At 52.8% G+C, this 26,398-nt stretch overlaps 2 protein-coding genes across 8 annotated transcripts; both read right to left on the bottom strand.

Moving 5' to 3' along the window:
• Positions 1-297: 297 nt before the first annotated feature.
• On the bottom strand, positions 298-7,118 carry SYT5 (synaptotagmin 5). Of its 4 annotated transcripts, none has more exons than XM_035712731.2 (9): positions 6,944-7,118; positions 5,741-5,864; positions 5,019-5,191; positions 3,352-3,471; positions 3,071-3,238; positions 2,356-2,523; positions 1,962-2,076; positions 1,566-1,699; positions 298-891 (listed from the first exon to the last, which is right to left on the bottom strand). In XM_035712731.2, the coding sequence occupies exons 2-9, from the start codon at positions 5,817-5,819 to the stop codon at positions 691-693; spliced, it is 1,158 nt and encodes a 385-aa protein (XP_035568624.1). In that variant the 5' UTR covers positions 5,820-5,864; positions 6,944-7,118; the 3' UTR covers positions 298-690. The 4 variants fall into 4 exon arrangements, with proteins under 4 accessions (XP_035568624.1, XP_025279708.1, XP_025279709.1 ...); XM_025423923.3 differs by having other exon boundaries at positions 1,962-2,079; positions 6,944-7,117; XM_025423924.3 differs by lacking the exon at positions 6,944-7,118 and adding an exon at positions 6,283-6,439 and having other exon boundaries at positions 1,962-2,079.
• A 574-nt stretch (positions 7,119-7,692) lies between these two features.
• Positions 7,693-24,246, bottom strand: PTPRH (protein tyrosine phosphatase receptor type H). 4 transcript variants are annotated; one of them, XM_025423920.3, is made up of 19 exons: positions 24,131-24,246; positions 23,582-23,615; positions 23,108-23,362; positions 22,522-22,776; positions 21,938-22,192; positions 21,350-21,604; positions 20,107-20,376; positions 19,132-19,431; positions 18,519-18,785; positions 16,199-16,277; positions 16,037-16,084; positions 11,805-11,895; positions 11,308-11,398; positions 10,993-11,069; positions 10,765-10,899; positions 10,347-10,469; positions 9,987-10,147; positions 8,382-8,517; positions 7,693-8,288 (listed from the first exon to the last, which is right to left on the bottom strand). In XM_025423920.3, the coding sequence occupies exons 1-19, from the start codon at positions 24,179-24,181 to the stop codon at positions 8,178-8,180; spliced, it is 2,994 nt and encodes a 997-aa protein (XP_025279705.3). In that variant the 5' UTR covers positions 24,182-24,246; the 3' UTR covers positions 7,693-8,177. The 4 variants fall into 4 exon arrangements, with proteins under 4 accessions (XP_025279705.3, XP_048959368.1, XP_048959331.1 ...); XM_049103411.1 differs by lacking the exon at positions 21,938-22,192; XM_049103374.1 differs by lacking the exon at positions 22,522-22,776.
• Between the last annotated feature and the right edge of the window lie 2,152 nt (positions 24,247-26,398).

The following is a 26,398-nucleotide window of genomic DNA, read 5'->3' as shown; positions in this document are numbered from 1 at the left end:
GGTGTGGGAGCGGATTAAATTTGTGAGCAGTAAGTGATTCTCATGGACTCCTCATAACAAACATACAGGAGGTATTGTTACAACTATTTTTTCACCGGAGGAAACCCAGGCTCTGAGGGATGCTTGAATGAATAAATGAATACATGGATGATGGGTGGGCAGGCCAGGTTCCCTCAGTATGTTTCCAAGATGGGCCCTTGGGGGGGCCCTTCTTGCCCTTGGGGGATCCCACTCTCTTGTTCCCCTGGCCCCTGCCCTGCCCCCTCCACCCCATCAGTAAGCACCAGGCCAGGCCACCAAAGTTGCTGAGTATTTATTTGGTCCCAGGAATGGTGTAGAAATCTGACTAGGGATGGGAGCGGGTGATCCAATGCAGGAAGAGGGGCACTGGGAGCAAAGGGGGTAGTAGGCTGGGTCACTGATTGTCAAAGCAGAGAGTGGGAGACTGGGGTGGGGGCAGGCCAGACTGTTCCCCTCCCCCAGGGGTCCCTGGGGCTTCTGAGTATGTGCTTGGTGGGAGAGTTGGCAAGTCACTGCGACTGGTACAAAGGGGAATGGGAAGGCAGGAATGGGGCAGGTTCGGCTGGTCAGCGGTCAGAGAAGGCTTCAAGGTAGACCTGGGTGTGGCTCTGGCCAGGAGTCTGAGATCAGGGGCTCAGTCCAGGCTTGGCAAGGGGCTTGAGGTGGGGATCAGGGTGCAGGCAGCGGCCTCACTCGGTCAGGGGGCCGCAGAGAGTGCCACTGGGCAATGGGCCGCCGGGGGTTGGCCAGCATGTCTGCCCAGTGCCGCAGGCCAGCTCCCCCAGCCGCCGCCCCAACAGCCACCCTCCCGATGGCCTCGTTCTTGCCTAGCTTGTCATAATCCAGCACAGTCAGCTCCACCTGGACCTTCTGGAGACAGGAAAAGACAGGGTTTGGGAAGAAGGCATGGCAGAGAGGGGCTCAGGTATCATTGCCAAGGAGACCCTGTCCCTAACAATCTGAGGTCTTAGGGGACTTGTTAGCACCCTGAGCTAAGGCCTGTCAGGGGACTCTAATGGTGGAGGGGATGGGAGGTGAAAGGAGGGACAGCCTCTATTACAGGGATGCTCTGGAGTCTTTCTTCCTCTGCCATGAGACTTCAAAGGAGCTAAACCCTCAGGACCCCATTGGTAAGGGGTTGTTAGGAGCCTTAGGGAACAGTCCTAAGGGGGGTAAACCTTCAGAACTCTGAAATATGTGCAGTGGCCAGGCCTGGGTCCTGGCTAGGCCCTGTTCCTGAACAGTTGTGGGGAAATCTTTTCCTTAGTACCCATAACTCCTGAGGGGGGTGCCCTTGGGGTATAAGGCATTCTGGTCTTGCTGGGGGTCAAGGTATCCTGGTTTTACTTGGAGGTGGGGCATCCTGGTCTTACTCGGAGGTGGGACAACCTGATCTTGCTTGGGGGTGGGGAGCCCTGGTCCTCTGAAGAGGAAACTGACTTCAGAAACACAACCTCAGGCTCCCAGGACCTGGTTTTAACGGTTGTTAAGGAGTCTCTCTTTCAGGCTGCTCTTCCAGGGGCTTTGGGTAGGTCTGAGCTCACCTGCACCTGGTCACAGGGCACTTCGAAACTGAAGGCTTCATTGTAATAGGGGTTCAGAGTGTTCTTCTTGATGGTGGTTTTCTTCTTACGCACCTTTTTGCCCCCCTGCAGCAGATGGACCTTGACATACGGATCTGGGCAGAAAAAGGAGTCTTATAGTCCCCCAGCTACAGAGTCCCTGGGATCATATTGAGGAGGATGCATGAGACTCTGCTTTGGAACAACACAGAGACAGTCTGTGCACCCCTCAGCTCTCTCTTACTGTGTCCAAAGCAAATCCATATCCTCCAGGGCAGTCTTGGACTCTCTCCACCAAGGGACTCCCAGGACCCAGAAGCTGCCAGAACCTTTGCTACAGAGCTCCCCATTACCACCATTTCCTTGCTTCCCACACACCTGAGAGCCCTCCTACGTCCATCTTCTTCAGGTTCTTAGCCTCCAGGACAATGACGGTAAGCTTACCGGCCGTAGGGACGTAGCGGAGGGAGAAGCAAATGTCACCTAGTTTCTCCTGCTAAAAGACGGAGAGGGACCCATCGCTGGAGCCCTGCTTCACGTCCATCCCCTCTCGGACCTTCCTTCCCTCCCCCTCGCCTTAGAATGGAGTGGTCCAGTGAAGACCACAGTGGTACAATCCAAGGAGAAGTGGAGATGGTGACCTACCAGGACAGGCCCTGGGACTACCATCTGCATCAGGTGTAATGACTGGAGCCCTGAGAGGCCTCTGATCTGATTGGCTGGGCTCACAGTGGGCTGGCTCAGCCGTGGGAGCATGGCCACGCGTGCTCACCTCCTCCCGTGGAGCAGCCTGCAGCTCGCGCCAGGCCAGCACTGGCCGCCCCAAGTCCACCGAACTCATGGGGACCCGCACCTCCCCAATGGCATCATTGCGGGAGAAGCGATCGAAGTCGTACACTGCCATGACGAGTACCCTGCCCCCCAGTTCCACGTAGGGGACCTAGATAAGGGGGCCACAGAGAAGAGAGCACAGGTGAAGAGTAGGAAGTAAGAGGGACAGGAAGCCGGGCACAGCACATCCAGGCAGAAGGTGGCAAGTTGGGCAACAAGGGTTCAAGAGAACAGTTGGGCGGAAATCTGTGGAACCCAAATGGGACAAAGGAACAGCCTGGGGGTCAGTAGTGCCCCAAGGGGACTGGGTTCTGTGTAAAAGTTCTCAGAGCTTGGGCAGCCCAGGTGGCTCAGCGGTTTAGTGCCGCCTTCAGCCCAGGGCATGATCCTGGAGACCAGGGATGGAGTCCCATGTCAGGCTTCCCCGCATGAAGCCTGCTTCTCCCTCTGCCTGTGTCTTGCCTCTCTCTGTGTGTGCGTGTGTCTCTCATAAATAAATAAACAAAATCTTAAAAAAAAAAAAAAAAAGTCCTCAGAGCTGGTAGCTGCTATCTGAGCTGTGGCTGCCTCCAGAAAAAGCTGAAGGGGTCGCTCCCCAGTATCTCAGGGACTGGGAGCAGGTTGCCAAGCCTGGAGCACAGAGGCCAGGAGCTCACCTTGAAGGCAAAGTTCTCCCCAAAGTGTGGGTTCAGTGTCTGCCGATGCACCTTGGTCTCATGCCGCCTCCGCTTGTCTGGCAGCAGGTACACCCTCACGTAGGGGTCGGAGGAGCCACCCAGGTCCAAGGCAGCCAATCCCTCAGCTTGTACAATGCCCACCAGCAGCTGAAAGGTGATGAGGGGACTTTAGTCTCGGCTTCCTTTCTGGAGCCTCCTCTAAAAGGGAGTTAGAACTCTCCGACCCTCCCTTCCACACCATCTCCCTCCTCCACACCCACCTGGCCACTCTGGAAATCATAATCAAGTGAGTACTGCAGCCGTCCTAGCTCATGCTTCTCTGCTGCCTGTGACCCTGGCCCAGATGGTGCTGGCTCCAGCTCCTCCACTTCTGGCTGCACCTTAAGGAGCCAGGAGCAAGAGTAGGTGAACTCTTCCCTTGATAGTGGTATCCTCCAGGCCCAGAAGCCAAGGGAGACTCACTGATCCCTCAGGCTACTGCTGAGCCCTTGCAGGCTAAGCAGAGCCAGTGTTTGATTAATGATGTCTGCCACAGGCAGGGCCTAGTCATAGTAACATGGATGCAGTACTTAGTCGAAGTTTGATGAATGACATCTGTTATGGGGGAGAACAGATACAGTGACATGTATTCAGTGTGTTTGTCATGCCTAGACTAGAAAAACAAGTACCAATCACACCTTGTTGTGTACAAGAAGGAGGCAGAAGATTTTATTTCACATGCTAATGGATGTACTAGGGTTGTTGTCCAAGTTGACATGTTGATTAATGACCTTGTCACAGAAAAACATGAAGGAGAAATGGTATATTTACCCTGTATTTGCCATTCTTTTTTTTTTTTTTTTGTATTTGCCATTCGAAGCTAGAACAAGACTTCTCCTTAACCTAAGCCACCAATTTTCAAAATTCAAGTGATCAGAATTTCCCTGAGAAATGTGGTAAAATGCCTTCACTTAGAGATTCTGATGCGGTAGGTCTGGAGCAAGACCCAGAATTTGTGTTTCCACAAGAACCTGAGGTGAGTCTGGCAGGTGGTCTTTGGACATCACTGGCTTGAGGGACAGGGATGGAGGCTGGACACCAGGACCCTAAAGGGTGATATTTACAACAGCCTTATGGGGTTATAATTACAACAGCTATTTGTTATGAAGGGAAGAGGGGAGATACTGGTTACAGACCATGAATGTGAGGCTCAGAGAAGGATAGTGAATTCCCCTAGGTCACAAAGCTGGGGGAGTGGTTTTTCTGGGTTGGAAACGTAGGATTGCCTGGTTCTGTGCTCAGACTCTTATATCTGTAACCTCTAATTTTCCACTCCGGTGGTTTCTTCCAACTCATGTTTCTTTCATTCTCTTGGGGCTGCCACACTAGCCTCTTCCCTGGCCTCCTTGCCCCAAATCTGGGTTCCAGAGGATTCATTCCAACACAAATTTTCTATGGTTCCCAATTGCCCTCCTGACATGGGACCACTGAGCTCTTCAGACATCTATTCTAGGGTGCAGTATATTTATATTCTGTGCTCCAGCTATTGTGAGATGCCTCAACATCTAAATTCTAGGCCTTGGCTCATGTTCCTCCCTCGAGCTACGATGTCCTTTCTGTTCTTGGCTATCTGTGTGTGTTCCTTGGGTCTCAACACAGGAAATACCTCTCTTTGGGAAGCATTCTTGTGCTCTCTAGGCTATCAGGTGGTTTCTCTGCACGCCGATACGCTCTGAGCTATCCCTAATGTGGCACATAGCACCCCGAATTGTGAGTGTCTGGCTTCCCCACCAGACTGGTTCTCACGAGAAGTGACTAGATGCAGCCCAGCTACAGAACCCCAGGGTCCAGGTCAGGGCTAAACACCTGGGGAGATGAGTGAATGAGGTGGGCATAGGAGGGAAGAGTGCAGGACAGGGCAGGGCTAAGGGGCCAGGCCAGGCCACACCTTGTCTATGTAACTCCGGCCCAGTTCTTTCACTTCCTGAAGGTGGACCTGGGCTTGGGCCTGGCTCTTCTTGCCCAACCGCCTCCGACAACGCTTCCGGTAGAGACAGAAACAGCAGCCAAAGAGGAGGAGGCCTGAGACCAGAAGGATGGCAGCCAGGGCCCAGGGTGGTACTGCAGAGGGCATGGAGACAACACTCATTGAAGCCCTAGGAAGCAAGCTGACTGATTCAGTCCGAATTACACGTGGAAGCTGGAATCCTGGCCTTGCTTCCCCTCCAGCCATTTCCAGTCCGTTATATTATCGTGTTTTCCTTCCCACTGCTCTCACCTCTAAAGCGATTTGATACCCTATTCTTGGCTGACACTATCCAGATGTTTTTGCCTGTTACCGGCACCTCCCCTTGCACCCCCATTCTAATTTCTACTCAACCCCTGACGCTTTTAAAAGCCATGCCCCTCCCCTGCCTCAGTTTCTCTATTTCTAAAAGAAAGCAAAAGTGACCCTTCCAATTCACAGTTCAAGATCCCATTCCATTACACACTCTGATTTGGTGCTCGATTTCCTTGCAAACCTGTTCCTTTCTACTTGACTTAGAGTCAAGTCCAGGATTCCGACGGCAATACCATTCGGATTTTCCCCGCCCGCCAGCCGAGTCCGAATCCCGCCCCCGAGAATCCCAGCCGGGCTTTCCCTCCGCTCTGGCCCCGAAACTCGCTCACCTGGGCCGTGGCGGATGCGACTGGAGTCAGGAGGCGTGTCGGGCGCTGGAAGCCCCGGGGTTGGGGGCTCCGAGAACATGGCGGCGGGGTCCTACGGTCCCTTCTGCGGAGGCACCCAAGAGCCCTAGCCCCCCACGCCCACCCCGTGCATTCATTGAAGCCGAACTGCGTTCGGAACAACGCGGGACTCCAATTCCCATCAGGCCCCTGGGCGACTGGCCGCCTAGGAATTAGCCAGCAGCCGCGAGGCATGCTGAGGGTTGTAGTATCAGCCTTCCCGCGGCGGAGGGCGGGCGCGGGGGGCAGGTTCCAGGACCTCGTTCCATCCCACAGGGACGCCCCCGCCCTGCCAGCCCCCCAGGAGTCCCGCCGACTTCTACCGCTTCCATTCCCTTCCACTGGCCTGAACCGGAAGTGGGCGAAGGCAGGCGTGGGAACCGGGGCCCTGGGTCGCCCCGAGCAACGGGTGGCTGATTCGGGCGGGGCCGGAGCTAGGATGGTTGCCCTGGCTGTTGCCAAGACAACGGGCGGGGCTGACGTACAGATGCAGAGTCCAGGCGCCGCAGGCTCGCTCCTCTCGCGGTCTGGACCTCAGCCCCGGACCCCGCGCGGAGCGAGCGTGGGGAGGGGGCAACCTCGGCCGTCTGTCCACGCGCCCACGGCTGGCTCCTCCCCGCACATCTGGCCCTGCGGGCGGAGCCTCGGGCTCCCCGGCCTCTCCGGCTCTGCGGAGGGCTCCCTGCCTCCGCTGCCCCGGCGGGGGGTGCGGTGGGGGGTGCATGGTGGGGGACGCGCATCCTTCCCGGCCTGCTGTCTCTCCAGCGCATCCCAAGCTCGGTCTTCACACCTGTCCTCGTGACCGCCTCGGCGCCCACCCCTCTCTCTCCATTCCCTATTTCTGTCCATCCCCCCACCCGCCTCTCGCCGCTCCTGTCTCTGTCTCCCTTGCTCTCTGCCTGTGGTCCGGGCTGTGTCTCCAGGGGTGTCCCACTCTCGCCCCCTGCCTGCGCCCCCTTCCCCTCTGCTCATTGTCTCCACACACCTGTCCCTAAATCCCAATCTTCCCTTTGCAGTCTCCAGCCCTCCCACGCCCTCTGTCCCCCCACCTCGCGCACACACACACACACACACACACTCACGCCTCGTCTCTCCAGGGATGGGGATGAGGAAGGGGCTTTGGGAGGGGGTCCCCAAGACTCCTACCTCTCGGCGGCTGGACTGGACCTTCTCTGGAGACACTCCGGCGCCAGCCCCGCCCGGACCCCGCCTCCGCACGCGGGCGGATGGCGCTGTCCTGGGTGCTGATCGCTGAACTCGGTGGGGCGGGGGCGCGGCAGAGCGGAGCCAGCCCGGGAGTGGTGGGTGGGTGTGTGTGCGCGCGCGCGTGCGTGCGTGCTAGGACTCGGGTACTGGGAGAGCCCCGGCCCGCCCCTCGGCCCGCCCCCAGCCAGGAACCACTAGGGCGTCCACGGATATTTTTCCTGGTCCCCGAGGATTTTCTGCTTTCTGATCCAGCTGTCTGGCATCCAGGCCCCATCTGCGCACCTCCACCCTCACCCCCGCCAGAATACCTGGTCCTAGGACCCCGGACACTCTCTCCTAGAACCCAAGGAGTCAGATATCCACACAAGACTGAGACACAAGACTCAGCGCGAAAGCCTCCAGTGAGTCTACCCCAGACCTCACTCCAGCACGAGGCCCAGGAAGCAAGCCCCCTATGTTCCTACTCAGGAAACGGCGTCCACACTGCCCAGACCCGGGACACAAGTGTGGACCTCCAACCCTCTCTGAAAGACTCAACCATCCAAACACATTTTTGGGGGGTGCAAAACTGTGGATCCCTCTAGCTATCCCCTAGGACATTTACCTCAGTTCCTGAACATTGGGAATCCAGCCCCACTCCCACCCCAGTATTATTTCTAGACCCAGAAATCCACTATAGCAAGCATCTGTAGGGAGAATAGTGATTTAATAAATTATGGGATAGAAGAAAAAGATATGTACAGGCAGTGGGGTGCAGGGAAATCTCTGATCCTAGAAGACTGATATGGTTTCTGAAGTAAAACATGGCATGGATCCTGCCTACCCTTGGTCCTGGGGGTAGCTAGCATTCCAGACTCTAGTTTCTTCTTTCTTCAGGATGCAGCTTACATCTCTAAGACCCTACAGCCTAGACCCCAGCCTCCTTCTCTCTCAAAGAATGAGGAAATCCTAACTCCCATCCCTCCCTCCTTTGAGGAGTCAGGAATCCAGGATACCTGCTTCCACCTGCCCTCTCTCCTCTAGGGAAACAGTTGAGGCTGTTCTCTACCCTCAGGACCCAGGAGTTTGGGAACCCAGCTGTCTGCTCTGCTGTCCCAGAGCTCCAGGAATCTGGGCTGAAGTGGGGATCCAGAGTTTATGTTTGGCTGGGCTGGGGTCTTAGCTTTCCTGAGGCTCAGATATTCTTATACAGTGGGTTTTCACATGCGGCCCCATTTTCTGTCAGGGCTTGGTCTGGCTGCTGGAGAAATCGTAGGATGCACTGGTGTAAGAAGACATACTGGGCCTGGGGAAGGACACGGTGTAGGGGGTGAGCCTTGGCCTGCTTTCCCCCAGGGCTCCCTCACCACCCGCATTGTGCCCTCAGAAGCCCCATCACCTCGGTCTGCACCATTAGAGGCCGGCTTTCCCTCATCTTCCTCACATAGTTGAAGGGCCTCACACATCGATCACGCTCCAGCTGCCGCAGCAGGACATCCAGGGCAATGAGAGTGCCCGTGCGGCCCACGCCAGCACTAGGCAGGAGGAACAAGAAGGGGTCAGGCCCCAGGAAGGGGGAGTCTTGGCTGATTGGAGGGATCTGTGTTTGGAGCTCCCAGAATCAGGGTATTGCTCAGCAAGGTAGCATTCTGGGGGATACGGTGTGAGTGGAGGTTATTTAACGGAGCGAAAACCACTGTGTATGACTGTGCCTTGAGTTCTTTCTGCCTGCTCGGTCTGGCCTCAAGTGCCCTAAATGCCCTTTTCATTTTCCTTGAGAAGTAGGAGCTGCCAGCACGACCATTCTACAGATGGGAAGTGGGGGCTGAGTGACAGGAAGTCACTTCTCTGTCCTGGGTCAGTCAGACAGTAAACCACAGAGTTGGAGTTCACAAATGAGAAAAAGAACTCCCAAGCTGATCATTCAAAAAAAAAATGTTTAAACATGTTAAAGAAAACAATTCTGTGGCATTTAGGATATTCACATTGTTGTGTGACCACCAGGTCTAATTAGTTCCCAGACGCTCCCATCTCCCCAGAAGGAGACCCTGTACCCATTAAGCAGTCGGCTCCCCCTGCACAGCTGTCCCCATCCCCTGGTGACCATCAACCTGTTTTTTGGCTCTGTGTGGATTTACCTATCCTGGACATCTCATGCAAATGGGATCCTACTATGTGTGACTGTTCATGTCTGGCTTCTTTCACTCAGCATCAAAGTTCCTCCACATCGCGGAGTGAATCAGTATTTTATTCCCTTTTAACGGTTCAAATTAATCCTCTCAACCACTCTGCAACGTCCCTTCTGTGCTTGGGAGGGGGTTGGGGTGGGGGAAGGATGACCCCCTGCTGGGGACACCTCCAGAGGGCACTCTGGGGACAGGGACGGTGTTAGGACACGCTTTAGCAGAGTTTAAGAGTGCCACCACGGGCCACTCCCTATCAGCCTCGAACCCAAGACGAGCTTCCTGACTGGGTTTTCCCAGCCCTGCTGTGGGGAGGAAACCCTTTTGGTCATGAGGGTGCCCTGAGGACCAGGAAGACTGAGGCTGGCACGTGGTATGTGTTGTAGAAGTGCTGGCTATCATGGCAGCCAAGACCCCATTGCAGAGTCTGTCCGCCACTCTGGAGCAGGTCCCTTCCATTCCCCCCATAACCTCATCTACAGAGGCTGCAGGGTCAGTATCAGGAGAATGGCTGATGGGGTGAAGTCCTGGGCCTACACTGGAGGTGTTTCAAATGTTCCTCTAAACCTCTGGCTGCTTGTTCCTCCTGCTCTTCACCCCCCTCTCCTGCACCCCATTGCCGCATTCCTCTCCTTGACCTTTCCATCTGGCTTTCTTGTCTTGTCACCCATCCTCATTTCCCTCTGCATTGCTGCCCCTTCGCCTTCTGCTTCCACCTCCTCCATCCTCCTTCCATCTCCTGTAGAAATGCCCAAGGACCCACAGAACCCCGGTTCCTGGGTCCCACAGGAAGGGTGCTCTCCCAGCGAGGAGGTCCTCACCTGCAGTGAATAATGGGAGGACCTCCCCCCACAGTCTGGTCCAGCCACTGCCGGAGCATCTTCCAGAAGGCCAATATGGGGTCTGGGGAGTAGGGGACGCTGTGGTCGGGCCAGGTCATGTAATGGAACTGACGTATGTGTAGCATCTTCTGCTCTTGCATCTGGAAAGAGAATGGGTTGGGGAGGGAGAGCTCAGGACCCCAGAGAGGGCTGGTTTTAAACCAGTGGGGGCAGGCCTGGGCACATTGTGGTCCCCTGGAAGAGTGATAGAAGGCTCGGCTTCACCACGGTTTCTGAGGAGCAGAATTAGGAGGAGGAATTGAAGATCAGGACATGGCTGGCAGAGAACAGCAGACTCACGTGCCAGAGCTTCAGGTCCCGGACTGTCCAGTTCTCCAGCACCTCCTCACCCTCCAGGGTCACTTGGAGATGCCCATATGTGCAGGGCTTGGTGTCTAGAGGCCAGTAATGCTCACACTTCACCTGAAGGGCAACTGGGAGGTCAGGAGGCCCCAGAGAGCCCATCCCGGTACCCATCTGCACTGTGGCCTTTGCATTCAGTGCCTGGTGATAAGGCAAGACCTTCGGGAAGCCAGGTTAGATTCACCCCCGCCAGGAGGACCCCTCCTTCTCAAAGCCATTGGGGCATATTGACTAATGGATGGGCTTGGGGGTCAGATAGGACGGAATCAGCGAGATCTAGGTCAGGGTCGACAGTGGGATCAGTTTCGGGATTGGAGCTCTGGGGTCACCCACAAGACCCTTGCAAGTCTCTCACCTGGCCGGATTCCACACAGTTGGTCAGCATGACCAGGGTGTGGCTCTGCTGCTCCCACACCAGGCGCCAGAAGTCACCCACCGTCTGGGGCAGGGGCCCCTGGGTGGCAATGAACTCTTGGGGATTCTCGAGACCCTTGTGGAGGGAAACAAGCAAGTCGTGACGCCCTCCAGCTCCTCCCTTGTCAGCATCACTCAGCACCCTCCTGGCTCCCAATAGCAACCTTACAGGCATGAAGCTGGCGTTGATGTAGTCAGAGCCTGGCTCATCCTGGAGGGGCTTCAAGGACACACGGGACCAGTCATCTAGGGGAAGAGGCCAGCATTTGTGAAGCGGGGCAGGGGGGTGGAGACCCAGGGACAGAAGTCATGCTGAGGGCAGACAGGCATTGGGAGCTCTGAGAGGGGCCAAGGGACCTCATCTGGGAGGACTGGGCCAGGGGAGCAAGAGTTTTGTGTCTCACAGGGGATGGGGATGGGGTCGGGGATGGAGTGTTGACAAAATCATGGCTGGGGATTAAGTCAGCAGAGGCTTAAGACTCACAGGGCAGCACGTTTCTGTAACGGTTCTTGGCACCATTTTCAGGAGCTGAGGCCACCGTTTGAGACTGGTTGTGGCTCTCCAGATACAATTGCTGGGGGCAGAGACAGAGGGGGTGGACAGGCATTACATTTTCTCCACCTTCCTCCAAGGATACTCCCCCTCAGCACACCCAAATCACCCCCCACACCCTGGAATTCTGCAGCACCCACAAAAATAGATCATGTGGACCACCCTCACCGTAGGGCACTTGGGAGGATTTGAAGGACAGTGGGGACTGGGGAGGTAGTGAGAGAAGAGGCATCAGGGGAAAACCAAGATGTTTCTTTAACTGACCCAAGGGCCCATCATAGTGTAAGATTTCCATGAGGAAAAAAAAGAATCTCTCATTGCATAAGCATAAAAATAGATGGGGCTGCTCTTGTAGAATTCCAAAAAGGTGTGGCGGGATCTGGGGTGGGCATGTGGGGCTCAGCTCAGCCCCTTTGCTTCTCACCCACCTGGTATTCCTTTTCAAAGCCATAATTGCTGTCCATCTCATTTTTCCTGATGTGGTCAGCAAAGTCTTCTGCTAGGATGTCCTTTGAGAGGCTGTAGGAAAGGGGCAGAATTAAACTTCCACCAATCCTGTGATCTTGGAGTAAAAGAAAAGCCTGTTTCCCTCCCTGGTTGTTGTTAACCGCCCCAGAACCTATATGCAGCTTTTAAATGGAAGTTTGCACCTTCTGAGCCCCTTTGCCCAAGTCACCAGCCCTCCACCCTCTGCCTCTACCAACCAACATCTATTTTCAGTTTCTATGAACTCAGGGTTTGTTTGTTTGTTTGTTTGTTTGTTTTTAACTTCAAGTACAAGTGATGTCATGCAGTATTTCTCTTTCCCTGTGTGACTTATCTCACTTAACATCATGTCCTCCAAATCTGCACATTTTGTCACAAATGTCAGTATTTTCTTCTTCTTTTTTTCAAGACTGCATAAGTATGGGGATCCCTGGGTGGCTCAGCAGTTTGGCGCCTGCCTTTGGTCCAGGGTGTGATCGTGGAGTCCCGGGATCAAGTCCCACATCAGGCTCCATGCATGGAGCCTGCTTCTCCCTCTGCCTGTGTCTCTGCCTCTCTCTCTCTCAGTCTGTGTCTCTCATGAATAAATAAATAAAATATTTTAAAAAAAAGACTGCATAAATACTCCATATATATACACCACATTTGCTTTATGCACTCACCCATCAGTGGCTACCTAGGTGCCTCCGAGTTTTGGCTCTTATGCTTGATGCTGCATCAAACGTGAGGATTGCTATCATTGAGATAGTGATCTCATTTCCTGAACATAAATACTCAGAAATGGGGGCACCTGAGTGGCTTAGTGGTTGAGTATCTGCCGTCAGCTCAGGTCATGATCCCGGGAGCCTGGGATCAAGTCCCCACATTGAGGTCCCAGCAGGGACCCTGCTTCTCCCTCTGTCTGTGTCTCTGCCTCTGTCTGTCTCTCATGAATAAATAAATAAAATCTTTTAAATAAATAAATAAGTTCTAAGAAGTGGACTTGCTGGATCAAAGCGGTGTTTTTGATTTACCAGTTCCATTCCTGAACAGAAAGCCAGGTCTCAAAGAGACAAGGGTGCCCCCATGTTTGCAACATCATTATTCAAAGAGCAAAGGTGGAAGCAGCCCAGTGTCTACCACCCTTCATCCACTGCTCACTCACTCATCACTTCGCTTGTCAGTGGAGGCACCGATGGACAAAATGCAGTCTGTACAATGAAATATTACCCTACCTTAAAAAGGAAGGATGTTCCAACATAGGCTACACCACGGATGAACGTGGAGGACATTATGCTGGGTGAGACAAGCCAGTCACAAAAGGACAAATACTATAGGAGTCACTTCTCTGAGGTCCCTGGAGGAGTCAGATTCATAGAGACAGAAGGTATAGTGGCACCAGGGGCTGGGGAAAGGGGAAGGGAAAGGACGTTTACTGGAGACAGAGTTTCAGTTCTGCAAGATGGGAGAAGTTCTAGAAACGGATGGTGCTCATGGTTGCATGACAGTGTGAATATGCTTAACACCACTGAACTGCACACCTAGAATCAGGTAAGATGGCCAAATTTATGTTATATGTATTCTACCACAATTAAAGTGGTTTAATTTTTAAATGATAAAAAGGAAAAAGGTGCTTCTTCTCCCATTTCAGGCCACTCCCGGGCTCTGATTCCTTCCACCCTCCTCAGCATCCAATCCTCCTTCTCATCCTCCTTCTCGTCTGCATATCTACCCTGTCCTCTTCCCTTTAGCTGGTCAACATGCTAATCTCGATTCTATATTAAAATAAAACAGGCTTTTGACATCATATAGCTCCAGCTCTAACTCCTTGTCACTCCTCTCCTTGTAAGAGAGCTTTATGAACACTGTCTTGACCCAGTTTTGAGGCCAGATGAGAGGCCAATCTGTCCCCCTCCTTGAGCAGTGGTTAAACCCACACACCCACCAGCTCCTTCATGGGGGCCTCACGCTCTCCCCCACGGGGACCAGGCGCCTGACAACCGAGGGTAGCCTCTGTACCCCAGAGCTCACCAAAGTGAGTTGTACTAAGCCCAATTGCCTGGTGTTGCCCATTCCCTCTCACAGAATCCACAATCGAGTCCCTTGCCCACATTTCCCTCACCTCCCCTACCTCCAGACTGAGCCCACCCCTTCTCTGTGTAGCCCTCTCTTGGGATCTGCCAGTATAATAGACTATGTTTTCAGTGGCAGTCATGAAAGTGGCTGCCATGTCTCACTGGCTCCATCATATCTACACAACAAACCCTGTTAAAGCAAACACCTATACACATTCAAACTTCTGCAGGCCAGGTTCCTCTGCTGCATTTATGCACTTCACCAAGGCCTGCTGTCTGCAGCATTAATCTACGTAGTAAGGACATTTTTCCTCAGAGGCCCCTATTTTATCTGACTCCTTCTCTCCAATTCCAAGGGTCACCTCTGTCCATTGTTGGAGTGACTGCTCGGCAGCATTTAGCTCCACAAACTGCTCCTCCCTTCTTCCTGGACCCTCTCCCCTGCGTGTCACCACCACCATGCCCCTGGCCGCGACTTCTCCATCTCCATGGGCCCTACTTTCTGCATCCACAAGATAAGGTGGATGCTCCCGAGAGTCCGAGTCTGTCTCCAAGCCCGTTTTCTCACTGCACTCACACTTCTCATGGGGTTTCATCCATTCCCATGGCTTTACTTTCGAGCTCTACACTTGGGATTACAAATTCCATCATTAGTTCCCACTGCTCACTCTTTTGAGCTTCCGATCAACGTGCCCGCCTGCTGCCTGGAACCTGATCCTGACATCCCAGCGGATTATCACTAGGACATCCGGACACACCTATGGAAGTTGCAGATGGCAAAGCGCTCAACATAGAGACAGTGCCAGGTTTGGAATCCAATGAATCGAGTGGTTTGTTGCAGATGCCAAATAGGGCAGGTAAGGTGGGAAGAAGTCAACTTTATGAATGGTGGGACACTGGCCAGAACAGGTCCTATGGCAAAGGAGAAACTGGACCTCACCTTTCCCCACACCTCATGTATATGCTTCTGATGACACCTCTTTTTGTGGACAGGCTGTCACAGCTGTTCTCCCAGCTTCCTATCTCTCCTCTCCTCTGTCAATCCCTGGGGATCATTCTAACCTAGAGATTCGATGATTGTTGACCTGACCCAAACAAAACACAGTACAATAAAGAGATTTGCACAGAGCTTCTCTTCAACTGTTCATTCACCTGCTCCATCAGGAATGTCTCTGCGTAGATGTCCCATTAAGTACCCCCAAATTAATGTGTCTATAACTGAGGGGCTGATACTTTCCCCCAAATCTTCCCCCCCCCCCCAGAGTCATTACATCTCAAGCAATGGTGATTCCAGTCTTCCCGCTGCTCAGGATGAATTCCTTGGGCTCATTCTTGAGCCCTCTTTGACTCCCAAACTACATGCCCATTCTTTAGCCAGATCTGTTGTTTAAAGACTCAAACCATATCTAGAATATTGACTACCTCTAGCCATTTTCAGGTCCAAAACAATAATCTCTTATTTGAATTTTTATATACCTCTTCCTCCGTCTCTCTGCTCTTGCCTTTGCTTCTTAAAAAGGTTAGATTGGATCACCGAGTCTATTCAAAAGCCTACAAAATCTTCCATCTTCAAAGGAAATCAAACTCCTTACTTGTATCTGGAAGGCCCTACCTGACCTGGTCCCACCTCAGGGACATTTCCTGCCCTACCCTCCTTCATTTATTCTGCTCAGTCTCAGAGATACCAACATTCTCCAAGCATGCCCCTGCCTCAGGGCCTTGCATTTGCTGGTCCCTCTGCCTAGAATACCCTTTCCCAAGACATGCACAAATGAATTCCTCTTAGTTGTCTTAATCTTCCTTTTCCTGGACACCTGTCTACAATTTTCTCTAATTTTAACACCCAATCTAAAATACCCTTCTACTCTTCCTGTGCCTGACACTGCTCAGTGAATATTTTGTAGGATGCATAAAGTCCCAGAGCTGGAACTAGGATTGACTCCAAAGCCACTGGCTCAAGTTATGGAAAGCAATGGAACACTTGTGATCCCTTGGGCAGAAGGCATTGTGTGGGTGGGTTCACTGAGCCCACCCTCTGACCTACCCAGTGACCAGCAAACATACCTTGATTTGACCTGACAGCTATTCTTCTAGATGCTCCCCCAACATGTACTGTTTACCTGAAAACGAGACCCCTGGGTGCTGGTTCCCTCTGGCTCTTATTGTGCCTGGAAAAAAGACATTGCAATGGAAGGCTCAGGGAGTCAGACTGGAGCCAGGGATCCTCACACTCCCCCTGGCCCCCACTCCATGTGGTCAGTCAGCGCCATGCGGAGTCCCACCTCTTCTTCAGGAAGAAAATCAGCAGACCCACCAGGATGAGAAACAGAATGACACCAAAAATGGCTCCAGCAATCACCCCTGGAGAAGAAGGCATGGGGACCTGTTAGAATCAGCCTCATCCACTGGCAACTTGTCTCTCCTACCTCTGTCCTTGCTTAGACTGTGACAAGAGAGCCTACAGGGCTGATGTGAGGGCAGAGACGGAGATGATAAAGCCTCTGGATAGAGCCCTACCTCCCACTCAACCTTCCCAGGAGCCCGGTCCAAAGACATCATTTGCTCAAGTAGCCTGGATGCCAGAGTGACTCTACCACTCCTTGGACTAGACTAATGGTTCTCAGCAAGGACAATTTTGACCCTCAGGGCACATCGCCAATGTCTGGAGACATTTTGGGTTGTCACAAATGGAGTGGTGGTGCACTGGCTTCCAGCAGATGGAGGCCAGGGGTACTGCTTCACATCCTACAATGTACAGGACAGCCCTCACAGCAAAGAATGATCCATCCCCAAATGTCAATAGTGCCAAGATTGAGAAGCCACTATCTGACATTGATGGCATTGATAGCATTGATGGTTCGCCTCAGAATGAAGGCTCATCTTCTCAAAGTCCTGTTTGCTAACAGAAGGGCTCTTCTGCAGCAATTGTGCCAAAGATCTTGGCTTCAGGCTCTAATGGGCACAGATTTCCCAGGATCTATCCTTAGATGCCTGGTCTTGGGGCAGACTCCAGCCCACAGCCTACCTCCATCTGATGTGGTAGCCCCAGCTTCCCGACAGTCTTGATTACTAGGACCTGTCAACAGGCTCTGGTAGAGTCTTACACAGCCTGGTGGGGTGGCCCATTCTCTTCATGGACCTGGTCCCACACAATTAGACAAGAGGATCTTTCCTCCCAGGGACCTTGCTTTCTAAGCAACACACACTCCTGGGCACTAAGATCCAGAGAAGCCCAGTTGGGAGTAGAATCCATTTATCGTTGCCTCAACTGGCAGCCTCTCTCCAGATCAGAGTTTTTTTTTTCTTAAAGATTTATTTATTTATTCATGAGAGACATACACAGAGAGAGAGAGAGAGAGAGAGAGAGAGAGGCAGAGACACAAGCAGAGGGAGAAGCAGGCTCTCCTCAGGGAGTCCGATGTAGGACTCAATCCCGGATCCCGAGATCATGACCTGAGCCAAAGGCAGCCGCCCAACCACTGAGCCACCCAGGCGTCCAACAGATCAGATATCTAATCTTTTAAGAGGTCCTGATTTGTAGGAAGTGACGAGGGGGCCCAATGAAGCCTATGACAACAGTCAAAGGTATATGATCAGAGATTTCCCAAGTGTGAAGCTCAAACTTCTCTGAAATACCCCAATGATGAAAATGGTATAGCCACATTGGAAAAAAGTTTGGCAGTGCTTCAAAGGACAAACACAGAGTTGCCCATTTGATCCCTCAATGCCACTACTGTGTATATACCCAAGAGAAATAAAAATGTATGTCTGCACAGAAATGTGTACATGAATGTTCATAGCAGCATTACTCACAATAGCCAAGATGTGGAAATCACCAACTGATCCCTCCGCAGACAATGGATAAATGGATAAACACAACATGGTCTCTCCATGCAATGGAATATTATTTGGCAATAAAAAGGAACAAAACACTGACACATGTTACAACATCAATGAACCTTAGAAACGTTATACCAAGTGGGAGAAACCAGCCACAGAAGACCACATATTGTTTGATTGTATTTTTAGGAAATGTCCAAAATAGGCAAATCTGTAGGGAACAGAAGGTGAATTTGAGATTCCCTAGCCAGGATGGTGGGAAGTGGGAAAATTAGGGGGTGATGCCTTAAGGGAGCAATCTTTCTTTCGTGGGTAAGGAAAATGTTCTACGTGAAGGTGACGGGGTGGCATAGTGCTGTGGATATACTGGAGACATTAGCTGTATACTTTAAGTGGGTGCATTGTATGATATGTGAATTGTATCTCACACTGTTTCAAAGAAAGCAAAAAACAGTGACGCCTGGGTGGCTCAGCAGTTGGATCTGCCTTTGGCCCAGGGCGTGATCCTGGAGTCTCAGAATCAAGTCCTACATCAGGCTCCCTGCAGGGAGCTTCCCTGCTTTTCTCTCTGCCTCTCTCTCTCTCTCTGTCTCTCTGTCTCTCTCTGTGTCTCTCATGAATAAATAAGTAAAATCTTTTTTAAAAAAAAGAAAGCAGAAAACAAAGCAGACAAACATACAGGACCCTTTGGATGGGTAAGATGGCCTCACAACAGAGCCTAATGGGGTCTCCGTAGCTCTATCCCTGCAGGGCTCTGCTCACCTGCATTGTCGGTGTGGCAGGTCACAGAGACAGACGGGGCCTTCATTCCATCCCAGATAGTCGTGACGGTGGCTGGGTAGGACTGGGCCGGCCTGAGATCTGAAACAGACACGCTCCTCCCACACGAGGACCTGTTCTGGGAGTCCCCCTGTCCACCCACCTGCCACTCAAAGGCCTCGTAGCCTCCCTGGGGGCAGGACCAGGTCAAGATGACCCCGTAGCCTCCAGAGGTGCTGATGCAGGACATGATGGTGACCGGGCTCGGGGCTGGGTGGAGGGGACAGGAGGACTCAGTAGGAGCCATACAGGGTGGCTTTCCATCCCCCCCACCGACCCCCACTTCCCACCTGTGCTGCCAATACTCTGAGAACTCGCCCATCCTTTCCTTTCCAACACCAGAACACCACTTCATCTCTCATATTCTGTCCTCCCCAAATAGACATATAACAGACCCCCTTCAAACTACAACTCCCATGAGCCCTTGGATGCTCTGCATCACTATAGCTTATAACGCCATGACGCCATGACCTCATGGGATTTGGAGTCCACTCACCTCCCACTGCCCCCAGGTCTGACCTAAACTCCTACCTGCTGGAAAGGGGGCCCATCTCACCTGTGGATGCAAGGAGGCTCTGTGCCCAACTGGTCACATTGTTCCTCTCTGCCCACACGCTGAGGTTGTACAGGGTCCCAGGTTCCAGGGCCTGTACCTCATAGCGAGTCTCATTGGTTCTGCCTATCTGGCTGGCCTGATGTTCTTGGGGGTCTTGCTCTCCCTGGGGATGTCCCCCAGGGGCCCACTGGACCCAGTATGTGTAGGTCTGAGAGTGGAAGTCTGTGGGGGCCTTCCACCCCAGAGTGATGGAGCTGTTGGTCTGAGTTTCGTTGTGCAGATCTGTGACCCTGTTGGGAGCTGACAAGTGGGGATAGAAGCTCAAGGAGGTGTACCCTCAAGGACCCTTGAACCCAGGCCTGCTCACCTCCCCTGATTCCTTGGTCACCAGATGTGTCTACTTCCTAGGGCCAGGTGCAGACCAGGCTTGCCTGGGCCCTCTCTGTCTTGAGTCTGTAGTACTGGGTCCCACACATCACTTTTCTCTACACTATGTCCCGCATGAGCTAGCTTGAAACAGGGTTCTTCTTTACTTCTGGACACTTCTTTCTAGACAGAGCTGCTGACTTCAGTCTTCTTAGCCCAAGTGGCCAAAAACTAATGAGCTCCAAGTTCTCTCCACCCACAGAGAACCTAGTTCCTGGGATAATGTTGGTTCCTGTCATACTTGGGACCCTTCATATAGAGGATGAGAAGAGGGCCCCTTTGGTTCAGCAAGTACACTGGGTTGAGCTGTACACTTCTGGCTTTGACTCTGTTGGTTCCTAAGGGGTGGTGCTGGGCAGTCAGGGACTCATACCCAAAGACAGCCTCATGATTGGAAAGACCTGGCTGCTGAAGACAGATTCTTCCTAGGAAGCAGATCTATAAGCTCAAGGTCTAATGAGGCTGGATGGGGTCACCAAAGTTTCTCCAGCCCTCTCCTTCACCCATGTCAATAGTACTGAGTCTGTCTAGAACTAGCCCGAGTCTCACCAGTGGCTTCAGTGAGTGTCCTGCTGTCACTGCTGACTCCATTCCTCTCTGCCCAGACAGTGAAGGTATACAAGCTCCCAGCTTCCAGTTCCTTCAGTGTGATGCTGGTATCTGGGGTGTCCTGGGTGTTAATGGCAATAATGCCCTCCTTGACCCATGAGACCCAGTAGGTGTAGGGAGGTTGATCTGGGCCCAGGGGAGCTGTCCAGCTCAAGGTGATGGAGCTATTGGTCTGGTCTTGTGTCCCAAGACTTGTCACTGCATTGGGGACTGGCAGAAGGAGCAGAGAGTTAGAGTTTCCAATCCCTGATCCACAAGAGTCCAGAACACAGCCTTCCTGTGCAGCCAGACTTATAAAGGAACACTTCCTAGAGATGGGGCCTCAAGAGGCCCAGGTGCCTGCAGCCCTAAGTTCAGCAGGAGATTTCTGGACAGGTCTGTCCCCAGGAATGGCCTTCCATTCCTGAGTTCCTGAGTCTGCAGGAACTTCCTGCAGACTCAGCATTTGGGTCGGGCTGAGGTCATAGAGACAATGGCTGGATCCCAGAGCCCAGAGGAGGTGCCATCTTGGCCAGTTCTTAGCCTCTCACCAAAACAGAGAATAGGCATTGATGCTTATCATCTGTGGAGTTGCTGAGGTTCTGACTGGAGACAGGTACTTCATTCTTTTTGCCCACACAGTTATTTTGTACAAGATCCCAGTTTTGGGTCCCTCTGCTGGGAAATTAAGGCTGGCTGAGTGTCGGGTCTCAATTCTGTCTCCCTCTCTAGTCCACTGGAATCAATACACATGGTCCAGAAGGCCAAGGCCCAGGGACACCACCAAGATCAGGGTGATATAGCTGATAGTCTGAGCTTCCATCCTCAAGACTGTGGCTTGGGGACTAGGAGAAGACTCAGGGGATTGGAATCCTGAGGGGCTCCACACATTCCACACCCCTCATCCCCCCAGAGCTGAGACAACATGACTTTGCTCCCTACATAGCCCTGGTTGCTAAGGAGAGTCACCCTCTAGGCTTATGGTCTGTATTCTAAAGGGTCCTAGGGCCTGACAATCCCAACTCAGAACCTGTGACGTTCTTTCTTCATCTCCTGCTCAACATGACCCATGATCCAAGGAGACTGTGAGTTAGAAAGTCTGCTCCGTTGTCCTGGCAATTCTCCACCACCACCTATCATCTCTCATTTAGAAGAAGAAAAAAAGAGAGAGAGAGAGAAAACAAGAGTGGCAGCTGCCTCTCACCTGTGGTGGCGTTGCAAGTCTTTTTGGAGCTGCTGACTCCATTCTTCTCTACCCACACGACAAATTCATACAAGGACCCGGGTTGCAGTCCATCCACTATGACACTGGTGCTGGTTGTGCTTTTGGTCTCATTATCAGTCCACTGGATCCAGTAGGTGTAGTTACTAGGGTCAGGGTCGGCCGGCTCTATCCAGCTCAGGGTGATGGAGCTGGTGGTCTGGGCCTCCACGCTCAGGTTTCTGACAGGGTTGGGAGCTGAGAATCAGGAAGGAGGGTCCAGTGTGAGCAGGGGAGCAGCCAGTGCTGTCTCTTCCACTAAACCTAGTCTTATGGTCTCCTGCTAAGGAGAGTCACCCCCTAGTTCTATGGGCTGTACTCTAAGGGTCCTAGACCCTGACTGATCCCAACTCAGAATCTATTATGTTCTTTCTTCATCTCATGCTCAACGTGACCCAAGGAGACTGTGAGCTATAGAGGCTGCTGCGTTGTTCTGGCAATTCTCCACCACCACCTATCACCTCTCATTAAAAAAAAAAAAAAAAAAAAAAAAAAAAAGGAGAAAGAACAGGAGTGGCAGCTGCCTCTCACCTGTGGTGGCGTTGCAAGTCTTGTTGGAGCTGCTGACTCCATTCTTCTCTACCCACACGACAAATTCATACAAGGACCCGGGTTGCAGTCCATCCACTATGACACTGGTGCTGGTTGTGCTTTTGGTCTCATTATCAGTCCACTGGATCCAGTAGGTGTAGTTACTAGGGTCAGGGTCGGCCGGCTCTATCCAGCTCAGGGTGATGGAGCTGGTGGTCTGGGCCTCCACGCTCAGGTTTCTGACAGGGTTGGGAGCTGAGAATCAGGAAGGAGGGTCCAGTGTGAGCAGGGGAGCAGCCAGTGCTGTCTCTTCCACTAAACCTAGTCTTATGGTCTCCTGCTAAGGAGAGTCACCCCCTAGTTCTATGGGCTGTACTCTAAGGGTCCTAGACCCTGACTGATCCCAACTCAGAATCTATTATGTTCTTTCTTCATCTCATGCTCAACGTGACCCAAGGAGACTGTGAGCTATAGAGGCTGCTGCGTTGTTCTGGCAATTCTCCACCACCACCTATCACCTCTCATTAAAAAAAAAAAAAAAAAAAAAAAAAGGAGAAAGAACAGGAGTGGCAGCTGCCTCTCACCTGTGGTGGCGTTGCAAGTCTTGTTGGAGCTGCTGACTCCATTCTTCTCTACCCACACGACAAATTCATACAAGGACCCGGGTTGCAGTCCATCCACTATGACACTGGTGCTGGTTGTGCTTTTGGTCTCATTACCAGTCCACTGGATCCAGTAGGTGTAGTTACTAGGGTCAGGGTCGGCCGGCTCTATCCAGCTCAGGGTGATGGAGCTGGTGGTCTGGGCCTCCACACTCAGGTTTCTGACAGGGTTGGGAGCTGAGAATCAGGAAGGAGGGTCCAGTGTGAGCAGGGGAGCAGCCAGTGCTGTCTCTTCCACTAAACCTAGTCTTATGGTCTCCTGCTAAGGAGAGTCACCCCCTAGTTCTATGGGCTGTACTCTAAGGGTCCTAGACCCTGACTGATCCCAACTCAGAATCTATTATGTTCTTTCTTCATCTCATGCTCAACGTGACCCAAGGAGACTGTGAGCTATAGAGGCTGCTGCGTTGTTCTGGCAATTCTCCACCACCACCTATCACCTCTCATTAAAAAAAAAAAAAAAAAAAAAAAAAAAGGAGAAAGAACAGGAGTGGCAGCTGCCTCTCACCTGTGGTGGCGTTGCAAGTCTTGTTGGAGCTGCTGACTCCATTCTTCTCTACCCACACGACAAATTCATACAAGGACCCGGGTTGCAGTCCATCCACTATGACACTGGTGCTGGTTGTGCTTTTGGTCTCATTACCAGTCCACTGGATCCAGTAGGTGTAGTTACTAGGGTCAGGGTCGGCCGGCTCTATCCAGCTCAGGGTGATGGAGCTGGTGGTCTGGGCCTCCACGCTCAGGTTTCTGACAGGGTTGAGGGCTGAGAATTGGGAAGGAGGGTCCAGTGTGAGCAGGGGAGCAGCCAGTGCTGTCCCTTCCACTTCCTCCGACTCTTGCCTGAGTCCAGAAAAGACCACCTCCATCAGTGCCCACTACGGATCACCCTGCCCTCCATGGGGCCACCCCTGCACCAGAGCTCATGGGGGTTGAGTGCACCCTCACCTCTGTGTAGGGTGTCGACTCAGCAGGGGTCACTCACCAGCCACCCTTGCTCCTGTCCAGCTGCACAGGCCCTGGGGAGAACCCAGAGGGAAGAGTCAGATCCTTAGCCTCATCTTCCTTGACTCAGGGGAGACAGTGGGGCTGGGAGGGGCTGACCAGTGACCCTCTTGTGCCCTGCCCCCACCTTGCAAGTCTCTGGGGCCTGAGGGAGAAGAGGGACAGGTGGAGTTGTCTCCTCCCCCAGACTGGGCTCTAAACAAAAGTCACCCCAATGTCCCTCTTTCTTCTTTTCTGGGTATGTATGTGTTGAGGGGGAGGAGGGGGAAGTGTGGCAGGAGCCCGGCTGCGTTCCCAAAGGAGGGGCTGGGGCCTGGACTCCCCAGTCCGAGGGAGGAGGGGGCTGGAGAACTGCACTTCTGGGTGAGCCCAGCTGCGTCTTGCCAGAAACCAGAGTTCACTCAGAGTGGATGGCCTTATCTGAGAGCCCAGGTGTGACTGGCTGATAACTCAGGAGCCTGCTTACTAGTCCAGAAGATCATCAGCCCCTCAGGACCCTAGCTCCCTGCCCCTGTCTGGGAGCACTCACCAGCAGCACCAGGTTCCCCCAGGTCCTGAGGTCCCCTCTGGTCCCCTTCATGTCTCCAGACACTGCAGATGGACCCAGGTGTCCCAACCCGACCTTTCGCCTGCTGGACTTTAAACGCAAGAATTTCCACTTTCTGAGCTGCACAGTGAGGCCACCGGCCAGGGCGGGAAGGGAGGAGGAGGAAGTAGAGGCTCCCAGCCCCACCCCAGCCCTCAGCCCTGGTTCTGGTCTCTGGAAGCCCCTGCTCCACCCCTCCTCAGGCCATGGGGTCTCCCCTCCAGCTCCTGGCTCGCCTTACACTATTCCACCAAAACCACCTGGATAAGAGGCTATTTCCCCGCTGCTGCGTGGATGGGCAGCACAGGTCCTGGATGGTCGGAGCTGGAGGCAGCCCTGGGGCCTTGGGCCCTGTCTCTCAAGGGGACCAGGCTGAGTGTAAACCCCTGTGCAACAGTGGGCTCTGCCCATTGACCCAGGTCCTGTCACCGCTCCCTGTCTCCACAAGACTAGAGGCCCCCCCACCAGCAGGAGCCCAGGTCACTCTTACCTGCCTGTCTGCCTTTGCATACGCAGACTCCCCACCAGGGGCACCATCCTTTCCCTCAACCCCCCCTGCAATCTCATTCCCACTCCTCCCAGATGGATCACGCTGCATCCGACACCTTCTTAGCCCCATCCGACACCTTCTTAGCCCCATACACCCTAGGCTGTATCTGTCACACATGCCAGACAGTCAGTATTTGCTTATTCACCTTGTCCATTCTACATGCGACCTTGAGCAAAGTGCCTTAAACTCACAGTGACTCAGATTCATCAGCTATTAAAAAAAAAAAATGAATACAACCCCTTATCAACATCATGTGAGTAATAAATGAGTCCATACATAAAATCTGAGAACAGTGCCTGGCTCTTTTAAAACCCTTGACAGATTGTAGCCGCATGTATTTTGGTTCATCCCTAAGACCTCCTGCGCCCAGAAGGGCTTCACGGGGTATCTTAGGGACTTACTAGTTATATACACATGCGGCTGCCTTCACCTCACAGGCAGCATGAAAGCAAAAACAAGTCTTGGAGTCACATGTCTGCATTCCTACCACTACCCACCTTTGTGACCATACATGGCGTCCAGCCTCCCTGCATCTCTGTCTTCTTGGTTTTGAGATGGAATCGAAGACACTGTCTACCGCAGATCTGGAGCAGCTGTCGGCTTCTGGCCAGTTCTGGGCCCCAGGCATCCCCAGGTCTTCTATTTGAGAAAAGGTTGCCTCTTCTCTGTCTCAGAGATAAATACTACCTATGTCAAAAAGCCATTGTTATAGTGAGCTGACACGTCTGTATGAGCTACCTACTGCTGTGTCACAAATCACTCCAAGACTTGGTGGCATAGATGACGGTGAACACATCCCATCTCTTGAGTTCCGCATGCCAGGAATTCAGGAGTGTCCTGGCTGGGTGGTTGTGGCTCATATTTTCTCCTGAGGATGACACCAAGATGTTGATGGGGGCTGCATTATCTGAAGGTTTTTGACCATGGCAGGAGACTAACTTTCGGGAGGGTTCACTGGCATGGCTGTTGGCAGGAGACATCATGTCATGGCATGTCCTGGGTGTCCTCACAGCATGCTACCAGCTTCCCCCAGAGTGAGTGGTCTGAGAGAGAGCAAGACAGAAGTCACAATATGTTTGCCGACCTTGCCCCCAAAGGCACACATCATCATTTCTGGCACATCCCACTCATTACGCTGGTCAGCCTCTTTCGTGTGGGGGGACCCCACAAGAATGTGAGAGCTGGGAAGAGTGGACCATTGGGGTCATCTCAAATGCAGGCAGCAACCCTATCCTGTGAGCACACAGTGATCATCTAGTAGACATGGCTGTGTTTACTACCTTCTCTCTACACAGGACAAAGTGGGAAGGAGGAACATGCCACTAGTACTCTATTGCTCGCTCTGGAAGCATCTGGGGGCTTTGACACCTTCCCCACCACAGAGGAGGAAGAGGGGACTCTGTGCTGAGTCCCCAGCATCTCGTCAGCCTGTTTCTTCTACAATGAGACTTCCTTAAAGATGTCCCCAGAGGACCCAGGGCATTTGTACCTTCCCCATTTTTAGTGACCATGGCCTTGACAGTGAAGTTCAGCTAGCTGTTCATTCCAGGTTCCTGTCCCATGGGGCTCTGCTCACCTGCATTGTCGGTGTGGCAGGTCACAGAGACAGACGGGGCCCTCATTCCACCCCAGATAGTCGTGACGGTGGCTGGGTAGGACTG

This window comes from Canis lupus, chromosome 1 (assembly GCF_003254725.2).
Source record: "Canis lupus dingo isolate Sandy chromosome 1, ASM325472v2, whole genome shotgun sequence".
NCBI classification, from domain to species: domain Eukaryota; kingdom Metazoa; phylum Chordata; class Mammalia; order Carnivora; family Canidae; genus Canis; species Canis lupus.
This window is presented reverse-complemented; position numbering and strand designations above follow the sequence as displayed.

Bases quoted from the DNA above. Each gene is read 5' to 3' on its own strand.
- SYT5 (XM_025423923.3), bottom strand. From the start codon at position 5,819: ATGTTCTCGGAGCCCCCAACCCCGGGGCTTCCAGCGCCCGACACGCCT. The intron at 1,700-1,961 runs GTGTGTGGGAAG...TTTTCTGCCCAG, and splicing joins GGACGTAGGAGGGCTCTCAG to ATCCGTATGTCAAGGTCCAT. The intron at 892-1,565 runs GTGAGCTCAGAC...TCCTGTCTCCAG, and splicing joins TGCCCTGTGACCAGGTGCAG to AAGGTCCAGGTGGAGCTGAC.
- PTPRH (XM_025423920.3), bottom strand. From the start codon at position 24,181: ATGAAGGGGACCAGAGGGGACCTCAGGACCTGGGGGAACCTGGTGCTG. The intron at 11,896-16,036 runs GTAAACAGTACA...CCTTTCCTACAG, and splicing joins CCCAGGGGTCTCGTTTTCAG to CCTCTCAAAGGACATCCTAG. The intron at 8,518-9,986 runs GTGAGGACCTCC...CCTCCTGCCTAG, and splicing joins CCTCCCATTATTCACTGCAG to TGCTGGCGTGGGCCGCACGG.